Source organism: Streptopelia decaocto, assembly GCF_964273445.1.
Source record: "Streptopelia decaocto genome assembly, chromosome: 7".
Taxonomy (NCBI): domain Eukaryota; kingdom Metazoa; phylum Chordata; class Aves; order Columbiformes; family Columbidae; genus Streptopelia; species Streptopelia decaocto.
In genome coordinates, this window is record NC_138661.1 from 43691072 (window position 1) to 43719051 (window position 27980).

Consider the following 27980-nt stretch of genomic DNA (forward strand, 5'->3'; position numbering starts at 1 on the left):
TCCCTGCCACCTCCAACTGCGTGGCAGTGACCTTCCCTCCGCTCAGTAACGCCTTTGCACTCCTGCTGACATCACCCAGCGCTATGGCTGTCGCCGACCGATGCTGCGAGTGAGCCCACGCTCTCGCTGGGTGCTGCACAAGCACCTGCTGGCACAGGGTCCCCCTGGCAGCATGCCAGCGACAGCCAAGGAACACAGGTGGAACAGCAGAAAGCACCAGTACCCACAGTTGCCAAATGCATCCGTGCAGAGAGAAAAGTGCATATGAGGGTGGGTTACATACCTGTCCAAGTGTGAACACACAGGACCTCAGGCAGAGGTTTACTCAGGAGAAGACAAGGACACTTGAGCATTTTCCCCCACCAAGACATTCCCCTATTACACAGACCTTACTTAGCACTTGGTTAACATGCCAGCAAGGAAACTCCTTGCCCTAACCACAACAAAGCTCCTCTCCATAGAGTGCTATACACATAAATGTAGGCCTCAGTGTATGGCTAAAACTATCCCAAAGTCCAAAGTCTTCAGTGTTACGTGCCTTGTGCCAGAACACAGGGCCAGCCTTACACAAGGGTGGTTGAGTCTATCTCTATATTATATCTTTATATCTATCGAAAACATAGAAATATATAAATATATAAGATTTTATTTATAGATATATAAGCATGTGATTTTTAATCTTTTGTACTGTGTGTATATGTACTGGGATGTGCGTATATACAATATATAGACCATATGCATATGTACTGTATACATACACTAGCTTACATGCACACACATCATATGTGTCTCCAATGGAGACAGGAATTGCATAGGCATTACTGCGTTGAATATAATGGCCGGGGGAGCAACGTACCATTTCTCTGCTTTTAAGACCTCCTTCGACAGGGCTGAGAGGGGAATCTGCAAAAGCAGAGGCTGATGCTGCTTATTGGCAAGTCAGCTGTCTAGGTTGTCTTACCCACTGGTTAAACAGCAATCCTCATGAAATAAGAAAGAAATGGGACCCCGAAGACCCTGCAGGCCACCTGGTTGAGTTTGTGCTGTAAGAAAGAGATGGACTGAGTCTGAATCACATCTGAGGAGTCCTATCAGCAAAAGCGCGACCAGCACGGGGGACATCACCATGCTCAGCTTGAGACCCAAGGCAGACGACACACCAGGACCCTGCCCACCGCGTCTCCTCATAACCCCCCGTGGTTCCCATGTGCTTTTGCTGGTATGGGAAGAGCTTTGGTCTCTTGTGAGGATTATCCCTGCTGAGTTCGGTCTCGTGGCTGGAGGCCCCGGACCCCTGCAGCCACTGGCAAGCCCTGCAGAAGGACATGTCTCCCATGTGCTTCACAGATTTCTGCTTCACAGCAGGGTAAGAGAGGCAAGGAGCCTGGACAGAAAGTGGGGAGGGGAAACTGACAACGAAAAAGCCCATGGGCTAGAAATACAAACCCCAAGGGTCTGAAGAAGTGTGCGTTATTCACAGGAAGATGCCATAGCCAAGATATGGGAGGAAGGAGAGAATAAAGAGCTCATTTGAGAAAAACTAAAGCCTTCTCTCTTTGCAGCCAAAGCAGTTCAAGATGCTGTGAGCAACACATTCAAAACAACCTCTTCTTGCTTGCTCAGCACAGCAGGAAAGGCATCAACTAAACTCAGTGCATGGCAATCTCTGAGCTAAGGCGTTTTCCTTCTGCAGCACACTGAGCCCTCCCCACGGCCACTGCTGCCCCCTGGCCGGGCCCTGGGGTTTGCAAACAGGGCACAGAAACGCACCTGCTCCCAGGCAAGGCTGGGCAGGCGGGGCACTGGGAAGCCAGGGGCACTTTGCATTGGTATTCCTCCCTATCTTGCTCGTGCTGGCAGTCACGTTTCCATCCACAGACCATCCATGGGAGTAACAGCTACAGATCTGAGATAGGCAGGCAAACCTAGAGGAAAAGCTTGCAAAGCACCTGTGTTTGTCTAGAACAATACTGTGTTTATTTTCTGACGTGAGGGAAACGGGGAATTGTGTTGGGGGAGCTGGGCTGGGCCGAGCTGGCTGCTCCACCAAGTGCTCGTTTCCCTCCATGACCTATGCAAGACGTCTCTGACCTTTCCCATCGTGGGTGTCTGCAATATCCCACGCAGGGACCCGTGCTTCCTACCGACACCACTCACAGGTCCATGCAGAGTTACTTGCAGAAGAAACAAGTGCCTTCCCTTTGCCAGCTGACTGCCTGAAGATACAAAACACCACTCACAGCATGTTTCACTGTGCCACTAGGAATAAGAGCAGCCAGGGAAAGATGTCACTGATGAAGGCAGGATTTGCAAATGAACCAAAGGAAAGGAGTGGCAAATTAGAGGAATAATTTCTGAACAAGTCTCTAGCAGCTCTTACCTTGCCAACAAGGCGAAGCACCATTTTCTCCCCAGTGGCAAAAGTCAAGAGGCTGAGAACAGGAGTTGCTAACAGGCCTCTGCTGCTCCTGTCTGCAAAGGTGTCTGGAGACTGTCCACAGGTGTCTCTTGCCTCCACGCAGCCCAAGCGCTCTGACAGGCCTCTGTGACAGAGCCACGTGCCAAGGAGCTTTCACTGCTGCAACAGAAGGGCACATGATTTTTTTGCCAAAACAAAGAGCTACGGAGTTGAGCAAAGAGAAAATAATTACCAAAAAAGAAAAAAAGAAGAAGGAAGCTGTCTTTACAGCCTTTCCAACAGCCACAGCAGCTTGCATCAAATATCTTTGTTACTTTTGCTCCTACTGTCACATGCATGCTTGGCAAGGAAGACTCTACCTCACCTGCCCATTCCCCTCCGGTGCACCGGTTCACTGCTTCTCTCCAACATCTACCTTCGCCTTGCCCATCTCCAGGTCAGAGACTAACGGAGCAGCAATTCTTCTACCATTTCTATCTTTTTTTATCTCCTCAAATTTTATCCAAGGAGGGTGCCTGCCACCTCCCCAGCCGGGAGCAGCTCTGTGAGCTTTGTGGCAGCACCCTGAGCAGAGCTGACTCACCAGGCCTGGCGGGATACAGGCACCTCGTGTGGAGAGATCCCTGTTTTATGGTCAAGCAAACAACCTTCCAAGTCTGCACAGCTGGTGGAGAGTTTCCAGTTTAATTTTTACTTTTCTAGATGAATGGGTCAATTTTATCACCTAATTTATTGGGAAAGACTGGAAAAAAATGCAAACAAAGCCATTATTTTGCTTGCTAGGTGTTGCATATCAATGCCCCGGCACAACGCCCTGAGCTAGCTCGTGATGTCTCCGTCAAGACCGCAGGGAGAAGCAACCCCGCCAGCGTTTCGGCAGCAGGCGGGTGGCCTCGGTGCAGCCTGTGTGCTGCACTTGCCATCTGAGGTAGGGCAAAGGGGCAGGGAGTAAGTGCTGCAGAGGGTACCCCGCCTGCCCAGCCCTCACCGATACATTCGCGGGGTCTGCCCTGCTCCCCTCGGACCATCTGGCCGAAAAGCCTTGTTTTATGGCAAAGGGGGCAGAGTCAGGACGCAAAGACTGATCACCACTAGTGCTTTGGATGGGCTCAGTCCCTCCTCAGTCCCACAGGGACAGAGGGGAGACACTTCCAAAACTCTGGTCAACACCAGTCTAGCTGTTCCCATGGGGTCCAAAAGCTGAGCCGGTGTACAGCGGCTAGGCTGCACGCCTCTGCCCAGCGCCGGCTGCGTAGGGCAAAGGGGTTAACGGGAGGTGAGTGAGGCCCAGGCAGAAGTGCGTGTTTTCCTGGGGAAGACAGTGCGTGAACCCTGGCAGTGGAAGTGACTCCGAGAGAGATCGGTTCCAAACATGCTACATCTCCATTGAAAACAAACAAAAAAGTTTAAAAAATAAAATAATATTATATATATATATATTTATATAAATGAAAAGCTATCAACTAGCAGCAACGGTTCTAGAGATATCTTAGCACCAAGACCAAGGGCAAGGGTATAACAGGAGAAAGGAAAGGTTCAGTGTTGCTGATACCACCATCATGTTTCCAAACAACACAGCTTGGCACAAAGCTCGTCCCTCTGAGAAGTTAGAACATGTTGGCTCAGATACCTTCTGGACAACAGGTTCTCACTTCCACGATGGTCTGGTCAGGTTGGTGCTGTCCATGCCACATCAGCGGGGCAAGGCACTAGCATCTGTGGAGTTTTTGCACCTTATTTTGTGTGTTTTTTTTTTTTCTTTTCTTTTTTTTTTTTTGTTGCCTTTTTTTTTTCTTCTAACCTGAAGTGATATTGTGTGAATGGCTGGAGCTCATTTACTTTAAAAGAGTAAAACAAAGAAGAACCCCAAGCCCACAGAACAATCTCTTTGTGATGGAAGGTGCAAGTCCGCCATTCACATGTCAGCTGGACTCCACATCCCTTCAAGAAAGGAAGAAATAATTTGCAGGAAGAAGACAAGCATCCCTTCTTCCTGCTGTCATCAGTCTGCTGTGCTGTGGAACATGTTACCTTGGTCAGAAGAGAATACATGAACCTTTACAGGACATCATCACATGAATAAAATCCAAGATAATCTTGCATTGATAGCTCCTGCCACCAAACTGCAGCAGGTTTTTTTTTTCAGTCATTCCAATCAAAACAAAACAAAACAAAAAACCCACAACAATCTAGGATTATAAAGACATAGTATAAATAATGTAAATTAGAATATAATTTTTTAAGCCTTTGAATCTCCACCCAGAGAGGGCTCTTGACTCATTGGCTGTCTAGCTTCCACAGCAGCCCTGGTTTTGAATGAATAGTTGTATATATATATATATATATATATTTATCTCCTACAATATAAAAATATAAATGCAAAAATTTCCCCCTGCCTTCTCTATTTTGCTATTTTATAGTCTGCACATGACATCATGTTACAATATATGGATGATAGACTGGTACTACGGTTATCATAAAAGGAGCTGAAAGCCAAGTATTACTCTACAGCCCAGAAGTAAGGAGAACTGAGAAACAGGGCATCACAGTTTAGTGGAGGCATTTGTTTCTAAATCAGAAGAAAACCCCAAAATCATGCCCCCAGCCCTCCCCTCCTGCCAGTAAGCTCTGTGAGTGAAGAAAACCCCCACTTGAGCAAAGGGAACTGGGTAGAGCTGGAGAGACAGGGGCAACAGAAACGCACGGGATGCTCTGTCAGGAATCAGAAATGTGACGGTCATCAACAAAAGGTTCAAATGGCTCAATAACTGGACTGAACAATGGAAAGAGAGGCAGAGATTAAAACTGAGGGAAAAAGAAAATAACAAAAACCAACCAACAAACAAACAACCCCAAAACAAAACAACACAGAAAACAACCCAACAAACCAACAACACACATACAAAGGAAACCGCCGGGAGGATGAGGCTGACAAAGACCCGTCGTCTAGCTTATAGATCATTAGGTTTGAACATGTAGAGTATGGCCCCAGCACATGCTTCTAAAGAATGAAATGTTGCCACCTACACTGCAGCTGCCATGGTTGGAGACACCAGTGAATATCTAAACATTGTCTCAATCTTTAAAATTCTGCTTAGCTTCTATCAGACGCACATCGTCTTAACTTTTAAATTTTCAGTGTGGGTTTTTCCTTAATATATATAATATATATATATATTTTATATAATATATCAAAGTTTAGAGTATAGATTTAAAAAAATTATTCAACAGCTTTCTGATCTGAGGCATTCCTTCCTAAATATCCGGGTAGAACTCAGAGCCATGGTCCATGCTCTGCAACATCGGCTTCTGATCAAGGGACGACATCCTGCTCAGCATTTCGGCCGACAGTGCGTAACTATTGCCTGACTTCTCTTCGAACCAACTATCTAGTGCTCTCTTGCAATCAAAGTTGGCAATGGGTGGCCCGTTCACGGCAATTGTCAAAAGATCACTGAGCTGCTCCAGCGTGAGTCGGGAGCGGTTGTTTTTGCGCACTCTTTGCAGGGCGGTGCGCCCCTTCTCACAGCAGGCTGATGAGGTGGGAAGGACCTTGAGGATCTGAACTATTTTATTTAGGAGGGGGAATCTCTGTTTGTATTTACAAATGTGACTGAGCAAGTCTTTAAAACCATTTTTGGTATAATAATCCACCTTGAGTTCTCGCCACTCCATCAGCAGACTCCCTCGGGTGTCCATCCCCTCTCTGCAAACCTCTCTGGAAAATGATGGGACCGTCTCCAGGTGTTCATATATTTGTACCATATCCTCCTTCCCATAGCTCATGAGCTCATCAGTGCTTCTGGGCCAAGCTGCAAGGTCAAATACCTGGCAGGCCTTCACAAATGTCCTGCTACGGGAATCAAACCTTTGGGCTAGGATCACCTGGGTCTTCTGGCAGATCTTTTCTCTGATCGACTGGAATTTGGCTTCAGCCACCCGTAGGTTTTTCACAGCAATGCCATTAAAGCTTTCACGGAAGTTTTCCTCAAATTCCTGCAAGTACTCTCCAGGCGAGTCTGCTAGCCGGCTGATCTCCTGGATGGCCTCCTCTATTTTATCGTCCACCTGTGACACAAGAAGGTACTCCCCTTGGAAGACGTAGGCGAGGCGTGACAGCACAGCAATCACATCCAGCAGGAAGTAGATGAGTTTAATCGACTGGTAGTCCATCAAGAACTGCAGGAGGGCCAAGGCAATGGCGGAAGCATCCGCCCGTTGGGTCTGTCCACTGACGTCTTTGAGGTGGGCCACAACCTCAAGATAGTCCTTGATTAGAGCATTGAGCACATTCTGCTCCCCAATGATCCACTTCACTGCTCGAATGTCTCCCAGGAACTCAGTCTCCTCACACAGAGTGGCAGCAGTGACCCTCAACTCGCACATGAGTCGGGGAGAGTAACGATAGAAACTGAGCAGTTGCTTCAAATTGTTTTCCAGCTCCTCCAGGCACGGCAGTTCCTTCCCACTGATAGCATCCAAAATTTCCAAGTGAGGCCTGTGCACCATAAAGGGCAGGCAGAGAAGCCAGGGCAAGGTCTTTCTGATTGTCATGAACAAGTTGGCTCTCAGGCTAGCAGTAATGTTAGCACCATCAACTCCCAAGCCAATAGTTGGCTTCTCATCCTGCAGTCGTATTCCCAGGCTGGAAAAAGCTCTGTCTAACGCTTGGAGGTAACTATCTGTTGTAGAAAAGCCCAGTTCCTGAAGAGACAGGAATTCAGTTGCTGGAGGCCCATCACTGCTCGTGTACTGTACATAAACCGCAACTGTGTCTGCAAGCAAGTCATCGCTCTGCCCATCCAGAATAATGCTGAGGAAGGGAGACTGTCGGATGCGTTCAACCAGGTCCTCTCGAAGAGCCTGGGCGATATGGTGGATTAGGATTTGGCAGTCTCCCTCATTCATATATTGATCCACCACCTTGAGTTCACACTTTCTCAGTAGTTCTGCCAGAGGCCGAAAGTCATAGTAGGGCCTTCCCTCCAGGGCCAAGTGGTAGGCTGTATTGAAGAGCAGGGTCATATTTCGGCACATCTCTTCTGTCTTCTCTGGGTGCATCCTGAGCTTGTAAAGCTGCAGGCACTTCTTGTGGAGGTTGCTCTGGCTGTGAAGCTTTATTGTGTGTATCTTGAACTGCTTTGAGCCAATGATGAAGGCTGAAGTCCGAGAGGATTGCACTGTGTACTGCCTACAGACGTGGCACCACATTTCATTCAATGTTGGGGAGTACCGCAGAAACCAAAACTTTTTAAGCCACTCTTGCTTGAACCGCCGTATCCTCCGGCCCGTCGCAGAAGACATCTTGGAAGGTTCGTCTGTAGCAGCAATCATGTCATTGGACACCGATTCATCCGCAGAATCCACCTCTTGGTCATCGTCCTCCATGATGGTGGGAACTGAGATGATGCTTTCTGAAGCTGTAAGAAGAAAAAAGAAAAAAAATACGGTATTTACAAAGTTGCTGAGCTAGAGAAGGATCCTACTGGTGACAGTAGAGCATTACTTGACAAGCTGGCCACAACCTGCCCTCTCCTGCCCACAAGGCACTATGGGTAGAATTGGAATAATGGCTTTGAAGAGAAAATAAAGCAATGTTTCTTGCATATGAACTTTGTCTCCAACATGCCACAATGGACAGCAAGAGAGGACACTACATCCTGGCCATTTGCACAATACACAATGTGACACAAATATTACATTTGGTGAAGGCTCCTGGCTGCCTGACAGCATGTTCCTGGAGGAAATAAAACATCTTCAGAAAGGGACACGTGGTTGTGTTAAGGCAGTGGAGCAAACAGAGAGGGCTTTCCAACAAGGAACACAGCAGGACATAATTTCATACACAAAGAGCGCACATTTCAGTGTTACCACAGTCATTCAGACTTTCTTGGTAGCATGTGAGGCACTGTGGAGGGGCTTCCGCTGAAAGAGAATGCATCAAAAATACAGAAAACAAACTGTCTGCAATGAAATGTCTTTTTTATTGGCAGTGCATTATCAGTTACAATGGCAACAAAGAGAACAAGTTGTCATACAGAGTCTTTCCCAGACAGTGTTTTCCACTGTGATCATGGCTGTGTCAGTTCCTGACCCACCCGGCCACAAAACCTGACAATAAACCTTCCACAGAACCACATGTTCACCTGAATACTCAGAGCAAAATGCTCTAGACGGATACACAGCACACAGGCATCTCACTACTCTCCTTAGGCAGGGTTTGGAGAACGCTGTTACTCGGCAAGGCTTACCTGTGGGGTCCGAGAACTCTTGGAGCTCAGGTACCTGGGGCGGTAGCACGGGTGGCTCAGGTAACTTCCCAGATCTCAGCATGTCTAACTCGGCCTGCAGCTCCCGGATCTTCTTCTTCAGCCGGATGCAGTTGGGGCAGAAGGAGGTGGTGGGGATTTCATGGGAGTCACCTTGTGCAGAAGCCAGTGACAGCTCAGTTGGGCTGTCTGCTTTGAGTGACAGGGGTTCTTCTTCCTCATCTTCAAGGATGCCCACATCTTTGGCTAAGCTGAAAGACGAACCGTGGGGGACCTTCCATTCCCCCTCACTCCGGATTCTGCTGAGGTTCAGGGAGCCATCCTGCATGGCACTGCCACACCTCTCAAAGATGTCTTCAGCCTGGTATTTAGATGCTTTTCTAATAGAATGCGGCGTACTCGTTGCTAACTGGTTCTCTTCAAATTTGGCTGACTCCAAGGAAGCCTCCAGGACATCCTTGAAGATGAGGTCAATCTTTTTTTTCTTTGTTTGTGAATGGGATTCCACCTCATCACAGCTGCGCTTGTAGGGACTCTTCCCTTGCTTTAATGGGGTGAGCTGGAGTGGCCCCCTTCCATCTTCTTGATTTTCCACATTCTTTTCTGACTTTTCCCTCTGCAACTTTTTATCTCCTGGAAAGGAAAATGAGGGGTGGGGATTATCACCGGGAACCGAGCAACATCCCTCAACCTAAAACTCAAACAAAAAAAGAACAAAAAGGCAGGCTGTATCCCTGCAGGTCTGCACATCATGTTACAAACCAGGGAACTGACACAACTCAGTGGAAACCAAGGCTCACGAGAGGAGGAGCCCTGCTAATGGGCATGTCTGCAAAAACAGAGATAGTCCTGGGTAGCCACAGCGGAGTAGGACCCTCACACTTTTAAGAGAAGAGAAACTACAGGCAGCTTGTTTAACCTAAAGATATAACCAACCTACAATGTGAATGACTATGAGGTGATTGATTGATCACAGTGGAACCTAATGCCCAGAGCCCAAGCGCCATTTCGGTTGGCTGGAAGACCTGCCTGTGCCTGTTTTGACTTGGTAAAAGGTATCAGGTTTACAGCAGTGCAGTGAGAGATTTGGACCGTTTCATGACAACCCCAGCGTCTGTGCACAACACAGCACAAAGTTTCAAGCCCCTTTACTCTCCTTCAGTTTGGAGGCTGCTCCAAGTAAAAGCAACTTGCACTCTTAAAACCCAAGGTACTCATTGTTAACTGAGCAATGGGTGAAAGCCCTCGAAGGATGGGACATCTAGCTTGTCCCGGTGGAGTCTAAGAGTGTGGCCATTCAGTGATTAAAAAAAAAAAAACAATAACAAAAGCAACCTCATACAAATTATTAATTGCTTAAAATAAAGGGAAGAGCCAGATTTCCTTACCTGGAAATTCAAAAGACGATAGGTTTGGCTCAATTTCCATCATTCTTCTATCTTGTAAATAACTTCAAGCATTGATGGCTTCCCAAACAAGACGCTGCTTTATGCTGATTTTTGGTTTTGTTTGCTTTTAAAGTGCATTCATGCTTTCATAAGTGTTATGGAGCAAAAGCTACCTCTAAGGAGAGTAATGCTAAGAATGCAGAAAAGATGCAAGACTCAGAACAGCTGGAGTAAGGCGCCGTAAAAAAGGGCTGGCCCAAATGGCAGTGGGTTTTGATGTTGGCTGGCAACCCCAGCCACTTCTTGAGTGAATCCATAACAACAGATCTCATTGTCAACAAATTGCCAAGAACTTCTATGGGCAAAGTTTTGAGTCTCTGTCCTAATATTTCCCCTGTTATGCACTATAACGATTACAGGCAGAAGTGGGAATTTAGAGAATGGATTCTTCTTCTTCTTTGGTTGTTTCTGCCCCCAACTGAGTGGTTCAGCTCTATGGAGAAGCTAGAAATGACAAGACAGTCCCTCAAATTATTGGTCTCAACTCCATTGACGACGTGGATCAGAAACGAAAGCTAGACACCATGTTATTCTTCTGTGAGTTAATAAATCATGCCACTTCACTCGACAGGCTCCTCTGCAGGGAATTTGAAACCTTTTAAATAGAAAGTGACTCAACAGATTTAGGTGCCGCTCCCTGACTGCCTCCCAGTGCCCTCCGAGCTGAGGTCGTGTTGTCTTGCAAATCTAGCAATGGTCCAAGAGAGGCTCCTTGTTACAATGTCTCTGTGCTGCTTTTGAGAATGCAGGCTGAGCCCAGTTTGCTGCAGGATGAGTTCACCAAGACGCCAGGGAGTTCCTAGGATGACATCTGCAGCCAGGTGGGATTCTCCCTGAGCGTGCAGTAGTCTCTGGTGGGTCCTGAGGAGGCAGATCTTCACCACATTCATGGCACAGAGCAGGCTGTGAGTTACCATTTCAGCTGACAAAAACCATGACACCACCACTAAAGGCATGTCTGTATGGCAGGGCAATCGTTCGTGGCCTTGATGTCCCTCCAGAGCAGCTGCTCCAAGGGCATAGTCTTTCTCTTGCCGTACTTTCAGAAAGGGCTAAGCCATCTGGACAACTAATGTGTGCATGGGATGCAGCTGCATCGCTGCAGTCTGTACGTAATCACTCAGTAATGTTTATTAACATAAAAAAGCACATTCATGCCAATGTTAATTCAGAAGTGGGAATTGCCCAAGTACAGTCATCAAGATGTAACACTGCAAGTGCATAATAACTCCAAGGTGATGGAGGATAACCAGCTTTTTCAGGACATCTTGTCCACCCCATGATTAAAGAGGAGACACCTTTTACCAAGTCAAGGCAGCAACAGCAGCTGTGTAATAATATACATGGGAATCTTGATTAGAAAGTTATATTTAGTGTGGCTGCTCCTCTGAGGCCCTGCCATTCTGTGGCCAAGCCTGGAAAGAAATGCCCCTAATTAACTTCAGGTCTCAGTATTGTGTAGATGAACAGATGCATTAAGAATTTTTGCCTTCCTCTAAAGCTTCCTGTATTGCTGACATTACACTGACCTAAAGAACCGCTGGGTTTATTCCAGCACAGCTACTCTTAAGATAACAATTTTTATCCAGGGAAGAATCAGTCTGACAAGTACAAAGCCTCCTGTACGTTGTACACTAATGAGTCTCTAGCTGATGTCGCGCTGATCCCAAATTATCTTTCTGAAGAAAGAGGAGATAAATTAGGTGAGGAAAATGGACATACAAACACACCAAGGAAATCTCTCTTTCATATGCACACAAAACCAGCCAGAGCTCCCTCAAACAGGATGCTCACAGGAGCCAGAGAAAGCAGTATGTTCAGAAGAAAAACCTAATGCCTGTCTGTGGGACCACCAGCTTGGCAATCTTCAGGCCAGGAAGTCTCGTGACAGAGAAGCTCTGTGATCCCTGGGCTTTGCATCAGGCCCTTGCAGCACACCCACGATATGACACGACACAACACGACACGACACAACACGGCACAAATCTTTTTTTTATGATCTCCCTGACAGCGGTTATATTCTTCCTCTTGTACACCCATCCATCCATGTCATGCAGAGTTCTCACCCAGAGGTGCTCTGCTTCCAGAAATGCAGCTCTCCTCTCACAGCCTGGGCATCACCTACTTCACCCACCACACTCGGTCCAACAAGTGTGGCAGCCCAAGGGCATCGGCGGAGAGGGTGGAAAGGGAGGGGACTCACCGCTTGTGAGATTTCTGTTGATGGTCTCCTGGGACATACAATGCAACCGCTTCATGTAATCCTCACTGTACCAGACCCGCAGCTTCTCCCCAGGGTGGATGTCACGGCAGGCACGGAAGTAAATCCTCTCGCTGTGCTGGAAGGCCATCAGGTTCTGCTCCCTCTCCTCCCGAGAGATGATCACGTACCTGAGGGCAAGGTGACAAGGCAGGCATGAAACACAAACGTTTCTCCTGTGCCTGCCCTTGCACCAGAATGACAAGCATGAGGAAGCCAGAATGACCTTCAGAGAGAGCCATCAACACAGGCAGACTGGAAAGCATGGAGCTGTAAGTAATGGTGTGCAAATTGCCAGAGGTACAGGACAAAGAGCATGGACATCCAGGGAACACTAAGACAGTGGGTCCATTTCTGCTGTGGAAGGAATGACAGCAACGTGCATCCATTCTGAAGGACTATCTCTGCCAGTAATGGTGACACAAACACTCATGGTTTTTTTGCCTAGAGATGGAAACAAGGATTTCTGGATTCCCCACCATCACTTCACATTCCAGGGCCTCCTCGTTTATTCTCAGGAGCATCCAGAGTGTGGGAGGGTCCCTCCGTCTGTCTCTTGCCCAAAACCACCATCCTTCTTTTTAGCATAAATCAGATTGCCTTGCTTCTCTGCTCTCAGACAAGCACAAGTGAGATAATCAGGGCAGAAACAGGGACACCTAATGTGCATGGGGCTATTATATGGTTGTCCAAAAGGAAACCAAGGACTGGTTTTGCACTTGGGCTTTCAGCAGGGTGTGACATAAAAATACAAACAGCCCTGCACGTCTCAGGAAAGCCCAGCACCATGTTGTGGGGATCTCATGGCAGTGCTGATAGAACGACTGCTTTCTGGGCACGGGGTTCATTTTCCCGGTTTAAAACAGCTAAATTTCAGCTCAACAGAAATGCATTAATTCACACTCCAAACAACTGTCCTTCTGTGCAACCTGGAAAGACAGAGATCTATAGCTAGGATGGTATCATTTGCTCGCACACTCCCTGTGCTCTCGCTAGAGGACATGGAAAAGGCTTTGTAATACTGGTTCCAGCTGCCACCAACATGAGCTTGTCACACCCACCCAGGACCAGAAGGAGTCCCTGTCACAGTATGTACAGATGCGAGAGCAGATATGAAGAGTTCGCAGCTAAAAGCTTTTTCTTCTCCTATGCCATTTGCCTCTAGTATTCAGCACTCCCTGCCACAGCAACATTAATGAAGATGAGCTGCATATGGCTCCTCTGACATCTGCTGCCACTAGGCCTTGCCTAACATTCCCTTATAGTTCATGAGTATTTCTTCATCTTAAGAAATCTGTCAGTTTTTCCCTGAATGCTCTCCCCTTCTCCAGCCATGTGCATGCAGAGATACAAGCCCACCCACATGTGACCTCACTAACCCACACTTCTAAGGCCACAATCTTGGTGAAATTCCCTGCAAAACACAGAAAACAAGTCTGCAGTGGCTCAGATGGCCCATAGCTCCAGCAATTCTGGTTTTAATGTTAAGCAACTCCGCATGTGCCTGCACTAAGCTGTATTTTTCCTAACGTGTGCTAACCAGCATGCTCCACAATCTTCAGTAATTATTTAAACAGCAGGCTCTGGCATTGCCAAAATTAGCGAAACATTGGCTTTTGTTAACCCTTATTCTACTTTTGATCACAAACCAAAAGAACTTTTAAATGATCATTTTGTGTATTTGAGAAGGAATGGAAGCCTGGAGGAGCGTGGTAGGAAGGAGGTCCTGGAACAGCAAACAGCTAGTGCTGCCAGGCTGTCACTTCTGGGTGTTAGTGATCACTCCACAAAATGTGTATCACACATTCAGACAGTCAGGAAATACACAACCCCTGAGATAAAGCAATATGCTGTGGTCTGTCTGATGCCCTGCAGCACAGGAGATCCTAGAAGATGCTCACCCCAGTCCAAACAAATGCTTGGATGCTTCCTAGCACCAGTTAAGGAGAGCCCCTGCGGCCACTCTCCACCCTGGTGCCCAAACATCAGCTGGAACAATGATGAGATCTGGCTGCCCCTGCCAAGGAGCCCAGTTAACTGCAGAGATTTATCACCCCCAAATCACTCATAGCCTCTTAACACAACATACAGGACTCCCACCCCCCCAGCCAGAGGCTCTGACGAATACATGGGCCAGCGGCAGTACTGTCCAGTGCATCCACAGCCAACTGCATTTGACAGTGAGATTTAGAAAATTCTCTAAAACACAGTTTTGTGTGGGAAGGGAAAGCCTGGTTAACTATTCCCACCAGGGCTCACTTTAATTACATAGTATTTTATTAAACATAAGCATGCTTTTCCTGTTTGCTCTGCTGCCTGTAAACCCTTCCAAGTTCCTGCCTGAGACTGTCCTTGAGCTCTGCGTGGCAGCGAATGGGGAGGAGAGCGCAGGCTGGAGGGTGCCAGCGGCAGCACTGCTGCAGCCATGCAACACCCTGCAGCCCTGCCACACTCTGCAGGCCTTCAACACGCTGCAGCCCTGCAATACTGCTGCAGCCCTGCAGCATGCTGCTCGCTCGCTCCCATCCAGCCTCCTGCAGCATCCAGCGCTGCTGATCTCACCAGGAGTTATGAAGAAAGCCCTTAACAGACAGTTGTGGAATAACACAGTCACAAACACTTTCCTTACAGCTGGTGGTTTATGCTCTGAGAGGAAGTTTACATTTGTGATACTTCCCTGAGGTAACGTAAATGGGGATGAGATCATCAACACAAATGAACCGCTTTCAAACCAGCACTGCCCAGCCGCAGCTTCAAGGGCAGAAATGACACAGGTTATGAAGGACTGTGTAAACCCCAAATTCCACCTGTTGGTCTAAGACACCTCATGCTGCTGCACACCACAGGTTAGAGGCAGGTGCTCTCCCAAGGACAGAGTTAGTCTCTCCACAGAAGAGCAGCCTGCCTGGGGAGGCAGGGGCACAAACTGCCGGCCGAGAAGGGAGACTGTACCAGTCTGCCTTCTGAGTAGCCCTTCCTGCAAAGGCTGGGAAAGCAGCCAGTCCCCCTGCTGATGCCAAACACTCAAGCTGAGCTGAGGCAAGACAGCCACCTCCGTTCAGATGCTGAAGACAGGCACAGCTAGGCTGGCACAGCAAGGCTGTCACAAGTCCTGCACACGGACAGGCACAGCCCTGCTTGCATAGCAGGCTTCCCAGGGACCGCCATCCCCTGAGGAACAGCAGGGTTAGGACCACCTTTGGGGCAGAGCCAGCCACCCAGAGCCGCTCCTGTTCTTGCAGACAGGCACTGCCACCAGTGGCAAACATGACATTTCATGTCCTGCTTGGTCCCTGGGATGAGCCAGGCTCAAGAACACCCCAGACTCTGCCCAGGCTACTCAGGACCTGCTGTTGCACCAATGGAGAGCATTTATGACCCATCTGCAGTTATTGGGGCTTAGATCAATCCCATGCATAGGCACAGCTCCTTGTTCCACAGGGCCACCTTTCTCATAGCCTTTCTAGCTAGCAGCAAAAAAACATCCTTGTCTCCCTTTCTTCTAAGCCACAGCCTACTCAGGACACCAAATTGCTAAGTTTTGGAAAAAACACCACGGTATTTTTTGGCAGCCAGGACCACTCGTCCCCAGGAGGTGAATGGAGCAGCCAGGAAAGACAATAGGGAGGAAGGAGAGCCCCACAGCTGGAGGATCAGGTTTATGTCACTCCTCCTGCCCGCCCTCAGATTTGCCCCATGCCTCCCCGCTGCCCCTCGGGGTGCTCCACTGACGCCCCGCCAGGGCAGAGCACCGCAGGGAAAAGGCCGCTGGCTTCCCCAAATCCAAGTCAGGCGCAGAGGCAAGGCAGGAGATCCCGTGCCAGAGAGCTGCCACTAGCCCAGGCAGATGCCACGGGGTGCCATATCCACAAACCCTGCCCCAGCCCCCCAACACCCAGTGCCTCCAGGAGACCTCGCATCTGTGACAGGCTTGTTACCAGTTCAGCCAAAAATTCTCTGAGAGAAACAAATGACTCAACAACAACTGTGTTAAGAGTTATATATTTATTGTATTCTTAACAAAAATACTTTTTAAGATAATTTTTTCGGCATGTGCAGGACATGGAGATACTGGGGTTGAACACAGCAGTTTGCCTTGACAGAAGCACTTACTTCAACAGCCAGTTAACATGATGGGTGCAGGAGGAAGCATCCTTTGTGAGCCAGTACAGAAAAACCACTCCACTGAGGGGCCTACACAGGGTAGGAGACACGGCCGCAGATCTGGGCCAATCTGTAATAGTCCACAGAGGAAACTGTGGGAGACACCAGGTGGTTAATAGTGCAAGGTCTGTTCTCCTGACCAGAGCCCAGCCTTTGGGGGTTTGCATTGAAGGCTGCGCATCCTGTGTCAGGACAACGGGGTTCTCTCTCTAAATGCATCTATGTGGGCAAACTGATGGCAGCAACAAGGGCAACTCCCTCCAGTGCCCAGCATCCATGGGAGTCTACTCCTCTGCAGACCTGAGGGTTCCTGGAATAGATCCACCCAGACATCGGAGGAGCTAATCCTATCAGTACATCCATGGGAGAACATCAGTAGGGACCAAATATTATAAAAATATAAAATACTATTTCTGGTATATAGCAGCAGTACTGTATTGACTCAGAAAGCCTTTAAAACATATCACCGTTTTTTCAGTTCTCTGTGATTCATAAATTAGATCAACTTCTACCAGATTTCCCAAGCTTCCCTTCAGCTGAAGGGAGACTGTGGCTTTTGCAGAATACAAATCTAACAACAGAAGTAAAATGACATTCTCATAGAAAGGTGAGCAAGTACTGCCCTGGTCTTGCACCAGCACTACAAGGAACGTATTCTGCATGAAACCAGCATGGGTCATTCCTCAGAAAGTTTTTTCTCCTTGCCAGACCTCTACTTCCTCGCTCAAGGGCCTTTTACCACATCACTGAAAATAAATTACTTGAATAAGAATTACAGAACAATTAAAAAGAAAAAAGGGAAAGCACATCAGGAACGCCTGACACAGCAGACATACAGTGAGCTTTCCAGAAGAGAGGCTAGTGCACTATACTTTCAAAGGACAGGCCAGATAGATTAAAGAAGATCCTTCAAGATCACATAAACCAAGCTATCTTTATGCTATACTGTGCTGTGTTCAATTCCCGCTGAAGTATATACAACTTTTTGGCCAAGTCTGTAGCCCGGACATGGCATGATGACAGGCATTCATATTAACTTGAATATTTTGCTGTAACCCACCTCCACATGCAATGGAACAGCCCAGAGAGCAGCAGCGTGCTATCTGTGCATTGGCCCTTTTCCCTGCTGAAGAATGACATGATAATGGTCCAGATTTTTCCAGAGATAGGGGCAGCATGGTAAGTGCAGATGTGCAAATCAAGCAAAAGACAGACATACCGTAAAATAGCTGCCATGTGTATGTTATCACCACCTGAGGCGACATTATTAAAGCAGAGTTTCAGAATCAGGGTTGTACATGGAAACCTTCTGCAGCACTAAAGCAATTCAAACGTTATAACACAGTTCTTTCTTGTGTCTGTATGGGAAAAGAAAGCAGTACAAAACCTATATAGATGTGAATTTAGATTGTAAACTCTTCATGATAGGAGAACACAGTACAGATCCCGCACTCAATACCACTGAGTAAGTGCAAAGTGACTGTACTGGACTTGACAGAGTTACAGTGATACAAAACCAGACTGTTCCCAAGATAAGAAGCAGGCCCTATATCTTTCCTTGTTTCTGTGCAGTCTCACATTTTGAAGAGGGTAAGGTGGTTCAAAACTGAACATTATAACATGCAAGAAAATAATATAATACAATTCTCTTTAAATGTTGTCATATTAAGAAGTAACCATATTTTAACAGCAATTGTGAAGGATAGGTAGGGGTTTCAGACTCGAGCAGCCGAAGATTAAACTCTTTGTGCATGTGGTACTGCTGGATCAAGGCAAGTGCCATAGCAGCCCTTCTTAGAGTCTAAAACCACACAGTGCTCAGATCTGTCCTGTCCTGAGCATCAGCCCTTCTTCCCTTCCCTGTACAAGCTCTGCTTTTACATCGCTCTTCCCAAACCTGTGTGTGAGTCACAGCGAGCCCAGGATTGCCCATTATTGCTGAACACAACATAAAAACAATGAGCCACTAAAGTCTTCAGAGTCATAAGGATGTATTTCTGCACAGTGCGTATACTAATTTGCAGGAAGATGACAGGAAGGCAGTAGTTGGGTAAATTTGGGGGTTGATTGCAACGGGAGCTCTGTAGTACACTGTCTCAGTAAATAAGATTTCACAGGCATGGGAAGAGATCAAGATAATGCTTCCTATTGCATCTCTTAGCTTATAGAGCATGCAAAGCATGGGGAAGCCAGTGCAAATTCCTAATCTCTATTAATAGAAAGATGTTCTACATCCCAAGCTCTGTAAGATTTGAGATTCCTCTTTGCCACTGCAGATGGCCAGCCCTACTATTCAGCTGCCATAGTTCATACTGCTCTGTTAGCTAGCAAAGGGATGGATGGGTTAGGGCATCTGTTGACCTGCCCTGCAGAGTACTGATACACATGGAGATGCCATGTGAGCATGCAGCAGCTCAGGAAGGGGCACCCTTCTTTATAGGAAGCAGGTTAAAAATGGTGCTTTCTCTTTCGTGACCTGGTAGTCCGTGCAGGAGGAGTCTGTTTTGGTGGGTTTTGGTTAGACTCTGCAATGGGCTCAGGGGGCTGTTTTGAGCAAGCTGCTTGCAGAAGAGACCCCTGCATGACACTAGGATCCTGTATCCTATCAAAAGCCTGGACCCCATCACGGATTTCTGACAGAGTCTGGCACATCTGGCTGACCTGGCTGGTGAGGTCAGCCATCCTCTGACTGATGACATGCATGCTGTCTGCCATGTCTCTGTGAATGGCCACCAGCTCCTTGCAGAACTGCCTGAACAGGTCTGTTTGCTGCATGTGGGAATGGAGAAGCTGGCGATCGAAGCTGGAGAGGGGTGGGCTCCTTGTGTGGGGATGCGGGGGTCTGCAGGACGAGGTGGTGCGTGGGGATGGACGGCGCAGGTCCTGCCTTTGGTTGGTAGCTTCCGAATGCTCTGATGAGGATGAAGTGTGGAAGAAGGAGGGCCCAGAGAGCTGGCTGACTCCTGCACTGGCCCTCTGCAGCGATGAGAAGCGGTGTGCCCGAGAAGTGCCTGGCATCTCTTCATCTTCGTCAGCTTAAACAGAAGAGAAATCATGAATTATTAACATGAAATCCTTCACAACTCTGACTTGTGTTTCATGGTATCTCAAAGCACATGGAAAAAGGGTTTTTCCCTCCCCTGAGTCTGCCAGTTGAGACAAGCCTGTAGCTCCTGATACATCACTCAACATGCATGTGCAGCAACATTAGAATCTGAGTGACAAGTTTAGCCGTGAGAGGCCTGAAGAGCAGGCAAACTCAGTCAGTGCAGGAGGGGTCCAAGCTGCCATGGTATCGTGTACACAGCATTGTTCATTACTAGAAGATGAATTAATTTCAGACAGTAGCAATGACTCTCCTTCCCCAAAACCACAACTAGCTAGAACACTCCAACATTTTGGAGGGACAAAGGCTCTTCGCCTTTGGTTCAGTCTCAGAACACCCTGACACATTTGGTTCCTCATGCCAAAACCCTGCTCCCATGTCATTTCTTACACCCTCCACACTGAGAAAAGCATAGACACAGTCTTTGCTGCTTGCAAGGTCTATACTGCAAGGCAACTATATGGCTTGGTATCACTAAGAGAACCAGGCACTCAGGCATAGCAGCAACAGGATCCAATATTAATCAAGCATGTACACTCGATACAAAACCAAAAACAAAGCAAAACTCGGTGTAAAAGTTCTCATTAGTCTGATAGATATCTAGTGATATGCCAGTTCACAGGTACAGGCACATCAAGTGTCAGAAGGGATGATACTTCACATGTTGCTGCTGCCTGCTATCTCCTTGCACAAGCTGTATTCATTTTACCTCTGAACTAGCACAACTGGCTTCCAAGATAAATGCAAAGAGCGATCAAGTCTCACTTTGTCAGTTCTTGAAGATTTTTGTCCTTGTCTTCCCACTAACACTACTTCAGATACAAGATAAGACCTATGAAGCGTTAGTTGGCTCAGAAGTTATCCCCTTTTTCTCTCCTTGGTATCCCTAAAAGCTCACAGACCAAGCTGTACATCCATACAAGAAAACCGTATGTACACAACTGAGGAAAGAACCTGCAAAAAAGTAGCTTGTGGTTCAGCACTGGAAGGTGTCTGTGAGTTGTGGTGTAAGAAGATTAACTGAGAAAGCACGAAAAGTAGTTCTTTAAAAAACAGTGAAGAAGGGAGTAATTAGCATCACTTTTTTCACAGTACTTGTGCTGAGCCTTCAGACCACTAGTGAGAAACCATTAGTAGCCTGGCCTCAGAGGATAAACACCAGTGATCACTAAGCCCCCTCAACAGTCCTCTTGGAAGACGGATACCATGCAGTGACCCATTAGTGACTGACACATGGCTCTCAGCTTGACAGCATTGCTGTTTTATTGGGGTGCATGCAAGATGAAGAACACCTAATCCTTTACAAACACTTCTTCACAGACTGGAGGTAGTTGCACTTCAACTACAGACATTTCCTCACTTGTGGGCTTAGTTCAGTCTTGGGACCCATTAGGAAAGTGGAATCTGAACAATGTCTACCCTTAGAAGACAGTATGGAAAAGGACTAGATAAACAGATGAAGATGATCTTAACTTGCAAACAGCTTTTCCACAATTCATCTCAATATCCTATGCTCACCAGAGCAGGCTACCTTGAAACCCAACACAACAGCAGGACCTGGTTTGACAGGCAATCCAGCATCTCACAAAACACACAACGCTCTTCTGGTGTCAAATTGAGATAGGCAAGCATAAGACAAAGAGATGTTAAGGCAGCGATACTTACAGCTTGTTGACGGGCTGTCAACCACGTCCAGTTCCGCTCTCCGGAAGCCGTGCATCTGGTGTGATGAATGCAGCGTCGACTCGATGGCTCTCTCGTGGGCGGTCAGGACAATGGCCGAGGGCCGCCCCGTGCTGCCGGGGCTCGAGAGGGACCTCTGCATGAATGCCAGTTTGTCCTTGGTCCTTCTCTTCATGTCGTCCCATCTGTGCTTAATGTCTTTGACAGATCTGGGGACTTGGCTGACTGATGTGATCTGCCTGGCTATGCCTTCCCAGATCTTGTCCCTGTCAGCATGGGACAGACGCATTGTCTGCCTCCCAAACAGCATGGCTTCATTTCGGGTCACCTCAGTGACCAGAATGTCCAGTTCTTCTTTGGAAAACTTGGGCTTCCTCTTTCGTTCAGCCATGTTCCTTGGGTTGAACATCCCACAGAGCACAATTGGGTAAAAGGAATTCAGCGCAAAGCATCCCTATGCATCCAACCCCTTGGCCAGTGTGACACTGGGGCAGAGGAGTTCGGTGGGATCCAGCTCCCCCCACCCGCAACAACCTCTCAGTTTTCCTCAATCGCACCAGGAAAAGGCAGCCTTTTTGTTTTTAAGAGACAATTTTCAAGCTTAAGAAAAAGAAACAGCAAGTAGTGTGCAGAAGCCTTCTCGGCTTTACAGTTAAAATGAAATTTTACACTTCATCTGATGCCCTGACTTACGTATGAGAATTTCAGTACAGCCTCACATCACTTGCTGCAGCTTGTGCACAGAAAAAAGCTTGAGAACTTGCAGTCACGTTGATGAATTAGCTTCTAAGGTGACATTGCTCGAAAAAGGGTTCTTGAGGAAATTCAGAGGCCTGAAACATATAGTTCTGCCTAGCACAAAATGCAATGGAAACTTTTACACCACCCTTTCTGTTAAAACTTGCAGGATGTCACGCAGAGGCTACATCCAATTGGATATTTTCAGGGGAGGGAGACTTCAACTAGACTCATGGGCAATTTCTGCAAATCTTTCTTCCTAAGAAAAAGTCTTTTCTTCAGCACAAGGGGTAATGTGCATCCAGTGTTTGCTTCACAGCAAGCCTGTTTTACCCAGAAATGGTTGCCATTTCCTATTGTTCTCAAAAGGAATGAGGCCACCCACTTTTCCTGGCGAGGCTTTGCTGTCACTGCTGCTGACACGAGCCTGCTCCCAGTTTCTGAAGTTTCAAATAAAAAACTCACAGCCTCAGCCCATTGAGAAGAAGAGGCAGCCATCCTGAGAACAAGCAGTTTTGTTTGAAGAGGGGTGTGTGTGTATGTATGTGTTAATTTTTCCAGACACAGCCAAAGGAAACTTCAAAAATAAACAAAACTTTAGTCCTAAACAGGGCTTTTCACTGGGGGGGGGGGGGGAAACAAACAAGGCAGTAGGTCTATTCAATAGGGAAAGAGAAAACAAACTGTGTGAACATCCAGTTTTGCACATAAACACAGTGCGATTGTGGGCAGGGGAATAATCCGCAGCCTGGGCAATGGACACCTGCGTACAAGCACGCAGAACAGCACAGAAGAGATCAGAGGCCACAGAGGAGCAGAACTTCTGTGAAAACTTAGTGTATGCCTTGATTTGCACTATAGCAGAGTGAAATGCCAAAATAGTTATTCTAGTGCTACATTTTACAATAACCTGCTTTTACACATCTTCAAACAATTAAAAACATGGATGTTGGAAACTTTTTTAAAAAGGTCAACCTTTTTGGTGCCCATGTCATGTAGTTCTTAATATTTTAAATGAAGCTCTCAGGTAGAAGTCTACATCGGCATGGAGTTATGGTAGAGAACATAATGCTCATCTGAGGCAGAAGACTTCAGTGTTAATATAAACCACCCCAAAAATCTGTCACTACAGCCTAGAATTGAGATTTAAAAAGGATATTAAGATGTAACATACAGGAAATAAGACATCTTAATGGTTAGGACACCTAAGAACTGTAACTAAAGTGACTCTGTGGGAGGGAAAACCTATTGCCTTCCCATTGTGTTAGTTTTCTTTCTGCTTATGGTCCCAAATTAAATGAAACCAAAGATGTTATCAACTAGTAATACCAGCATTAAAGTTAGCATCTTTGCAATGTTAGGGGAACAAACTCTGGCTGGGATAGCTCAGACCTTCCTCTTTTAAAGAACTACATTTAATGCTAAAATCTCATCTGAATGGCCTGTCTCTCAGAGGCAGACTTTAGCCACCTCAAAACACTTTCTGAAAAGCTGGTATAAGTAAAGGCCTCAGCATTATTCCCCCTTGCCCCACGTTTGCGATGTCCCTGCTGGCACCTCTCAGTTGCTGCCACGGCCCAGCAGAAGAGACGTGGTTTGGGGTGCTCTCATGTGAAAGGTGCTTGTGGGCTGCAGACTAAGAAAAACCTACAGAAAGACAGTGTGACCCTTGTCTGATGTCATTCCAGTTTCTCCTTAATGCTGTTACATTGCTGTTTAATGAATCTCCCTGACACTGCTGCCCTCCATCGGGGTGTCAGAAGCCGTCAACTTTGGTCAAAGCTGGAAGAACCAGTAGGAAATGCTGCTCAAATCCAGGCCACATACAGATAAGTGCATAGATGCATTTCACTGGGACAAACATACATGTATCCCTGAGTTCCTCTTTTGGTGAAGCTTCATTTGTGGCTGGATAGAAGGAGCATTTAGGGAAGATGGTAATGAAATGATGGAGAGCCAGCAAAGCACTTGCTACACTGACCTCAGTGTAAAATAAAAAAAAACCACCCAAACTTAAAAGGAAAAAGGAGTTCTCCCAGCTGAACACTGGAAGGAGGGAAAAGGCTACATGGAATATTGAGAAAGGGAACATTTATGGTTTGATTTTTACCACATTCAGCAAAATAGGACGTCGTGTATATTCTATGCAGGTACCCTGGACTGCACAGTACCATCAGTGCCTCCGTGTGGTGGAAACAAACCTCCACTGAGAAGCTGCTCTAGTAAAAAGGAGCAACGGTATTTTGCAACACGCCCCCGGGTAGAGGTGAGATTGCAGAGCAAAAGTCTCTCCAGAGCTGCTCAGAGACACCGCGGGGTCAGGAAACCTGCACCCCTTCTTTGTTGAATCCACAGCTGCTGTCACCAGCTAAGCTGCACCGACGGGAAATTGGAGCCCTTTTTCCAGTACACGGGACAAACTGTGGCAGATCTGGATATAAAGATTTTAGGGTTTCTCCTCATTTGCTCCAGCATGACTTGGGTCAAAACTATTTAAGATAACTTAAGTATTCCAACAGCAAACTCACCATGCAAAGAGTAATGAGTTCTGGCCAGTTTTAATCACGAATTCAATTAATGTTAGGTTCCCAGCAGGCACATTAACTTCCTCCTTATAAAAATGCAGACAGTATTACTGTCAGAGATCTTCTTCTCCTCATGCATTTCCTCTAGCACGCAGGATGCCTGTAGGAGCAGCCACTGATATTTGGAAGTTCCTCTCTGGGGATGCTGTGTGGGTTTTAGCAAGCCCCAGAGGAGCCACTGCTGTAGGTCTGACAATTCATATCTCAGCCCAGGTCAATCTGAAAGTGCAAGACTGTACAGCTACTTCTTTAAAAACAAATGTGACATTGTAAACTATGTGAACAGTGGGCACTTAATGATCACCCCACAAAGATATCAGCTGACTCCACTTTTCTTAGCCTCTAAGAAGCAAGCATATAACCACTTCAGACCCTGGGGAAATTTTTTTTATAGGGATCGCAGTCCTGAAGTACTTTAGGATCCCTTTGCTCTGCAAAATTTTGGTCTGTACTGCATAAGAACATTTGTTCCACTTGCTGCAAGGTAACAGAGAACTGTTTATAAAGTTCAACGAAATGACTTGTACATATGCTGGAGGCTTTCACTCCCTTTGAACACATGGGCAGCCACAGTAACTCTGATGGTTTTTGGCTTTTTTTTTTTAGGTTGCTTTTTTTTTTTTTTCCTTAGTTTTTGTTTTTAAAAGGTCTTGTTAAAGTTGAAACACCAGCTCAGTACTTAAAAGATCTACTGATCTAAGTTGGTTCTCCTTTGAGGAGGACATTGGAATGCCTGACCAGAACTCCCTTCCAAGCTGTATTCTTGTATGAAGATAAATCGCAGGCATCTCCATTATAAGGAGACACAGGAAGACATACAAACAGTCTTGCTCCCCGTGACTCTTTGTTATCATGTCTGGAGAGGAAAGGGGGCAGAGAGGATGGCAGAGGAAAAGAAGTTATGAAGTCTTGCACCAGCCTTTTCACATGGGCTGAGGGAAAGGATTAATTTGAACTGTGCCAAAAGCCTGAGAACTCAGGTACTCACATGTAAGAAGGGACACAGACTACAAATGCCAAAACTAGTCTGGAAACCCCACACATGAGGCACTTCACTCCAACAATTCCATCGGGCACCACCAGTTTGCTGCTGGTTCCTATCCTGCATCTCAGCCTGGGCCAAGTGATATACACACAGAGGGATTTTTCCTGAACTTTCTGAATTACCTTCATTTTTTGTTCAGATCCTTGAGAATTTCCTCAAACATAACCAGGAACAACAACTGATTCTGTGCAATCTTTCAGAAGCCCCAAGAACTCCCATTAGCAGCAGTTTATGGCTTGCACCTGAGAAAGCACCAGTTTCACTTGAGGTTTGCTATGATCCATGGTTATCAATCACCCTGAGCTCTCAGATAAATAAAAAAAGAGGAAGAGGTTTGCAAACACCTCTGCAGGTCAAAGCCATGGAGTTTCATAAAGCACTGGAAACAACAGCGCTCTGCTCCGGACAGAGATGAAAAGTACATTATCCCTGTGCCAACAGCCAACTTAGGAGAACATGCTCCCAGCATCAGGAGTTTGTCTTGACTGACTGACAAGGGAAAGGGCAAGAGGATGTCACCGCTGTCATGCCATCTGCTATGCTTTGTACTCCTTCCTCCTTGTCAGCCACTGCCCTGGGTAAACAGCCACTTGAAATTAAACCAGCAAGTGCTGCAGTGTACACATTGTCCTCAGTGGGAACATGAAAATGGACTTGGATGTGGTAGTCAAACAACAAAAACAATAGCCAGATCTACAAGAAGAGAGAGGAGTCAGCCCAAGCTGCCCTCCCCGTGCCATACCCACCTACCCAGAGGGTGAGTAGATCTGCTTTGCAAAGAACTCCATCTGTGAGTGATGGCAAAGAGCACCATCTGAAAAACAAAAAGAGCGCTGTCTACAGCGTCCTGGAAGTGCAGGTTCTGTGGGTCATCTCCGTGACAGGCAATGTCCTAGCACAGGGTATCAAGTGCACCTCTGTTTGAAAGCTGCTAACGAACAAACCCAACGCTTTTTGAGGACTACCGTCTCCATTTGAACTGTCAGTCAGATTCTACATAATATTGCTATTAGAAGCAATTTTCAAGAGTAAAAACAGAAAGATCAGTAAGACTGGTATAGCCTGCACAGGTCCTTTGATACATCCTTCCCCACAAGAGTTACAAGCACTGCCTTTCCACAAAACTGTAACCTCCTCACCTTTCATGGCTGTACAGAATGGCCTAGACCAAACTCATCTTGAGACTTACCCACAGCAAATACAAGTTTAGGCAAGAACATTATTTTCTTTGGTGCTGGGACCATAAGTAGTGCCCATTTAAATTCAGACATCAAACCTATGTTTATGGCACTAGGAAGAATCATAAGATTTTTGCTTTGCAAAACTGGTTTTGCCCAGTTCCATTGTCATCCAGATCACATAAACATCCAAACCTAAGCAGAAAAATCTTACTCCGATTTTTCAACTTTGCAGCCTTTACTTCAAGACGTATGTCCCTGCACCTACCTGTCCACTGTACCACTGCTTCTTTTTGGAATATCAACTCCAGCCTCAGCCCAGGTCTAGCATTTTCTCTCATTCAGTAGTGGACAACTGTAACAGCTGGAATTCTTACCGAAAAATGAGATCCTTTGCTGAACTTTATGAACACTAAGTCTCAAACAGCTGCTATCCATGTGAAGACTCAAATGAAGCAAAAGTGGTGCAGCCAGCTTTGACCAGCTACGTCAGCCTTGCATCTAACTATACTTCATGCTCTCTCTTCCCTTAGTGAGTGACAACTCAAAATCCTAGGCAACCAGGCCAATGAACCGGTTAATTCCCACGCTACTTCGCTCTGGTATGAAATGCCTCCTTGACAACAACTGCTTCCAAAATTCTCACCTGAAAGTAGGACTGGTCCTAATGTGGGATGGGCCACATTATGCAGCCATGTCCCATTCTGGTGACTCACCATACGCACCAGGCACTTCAGTGCTTTGCCTCCACCTCAGAAGGCTGCAAGAGTGACCTACGTTTTGCACACACATGCCAATACTTGAAGCATCGCATCAATGGCTGAACATGTTCCCTTCCTGCTGCAGTTAACCAGCCAGAGCCAGCCCCACTCCCGTTCAGTACTGACTGGTATTTGGGTTCTGCTCCACTGAGTCCCAGGGCCGGCAGAGGGAGCGCAAGCCCATTCACGATTTCTGCATTTGGAGCTGCAGCAACTGACTTCATGTTTCTCCTAACACAATAAAGCTGACACAACCAATGGCAGCCACCACAGACAACCATTTCAAGTGAAGCCCAAAAAGGTGAAAAAAAAAAAAGCACCTCT

General features: G+C 46.8%; 1 protein-coding gene across 3 annotated transcripts in view; it reads right to left on the minus strand.

The window, feature by feature from the left end:
• Positions 1–2445: 2445 nt before the first annotated feature.
• Positions 2446–27980, minus strand: part of PRDM11 (PR/SET domain 11) — a 47246-nt gene continuing 21711 nt past the window's right edge. For 2 of the 3 annotated variants that reach the window (XM_082059184.1, XM_082059183.1), the window contains exons 6-7: positions 12340–12527; positions 2446–7839 (exon numbers count right to left, since the gene is read on the minus strand). In XM_082059184.1, the coding sequence (XP_081915310.1) occupies positions 5675–7839; positions 12340–12527 (2353 nt within the window). In that variant the 3' untranslated portion in view covers positions 2446–5674. Of the gene's footprint in view, positions 7840–8670; positions 9322–12339; positions 12528–27980 lie in introns of all 3 variants that reach the window. The other variant, XM_082059185.1, reaches the window with a different exon arrangement.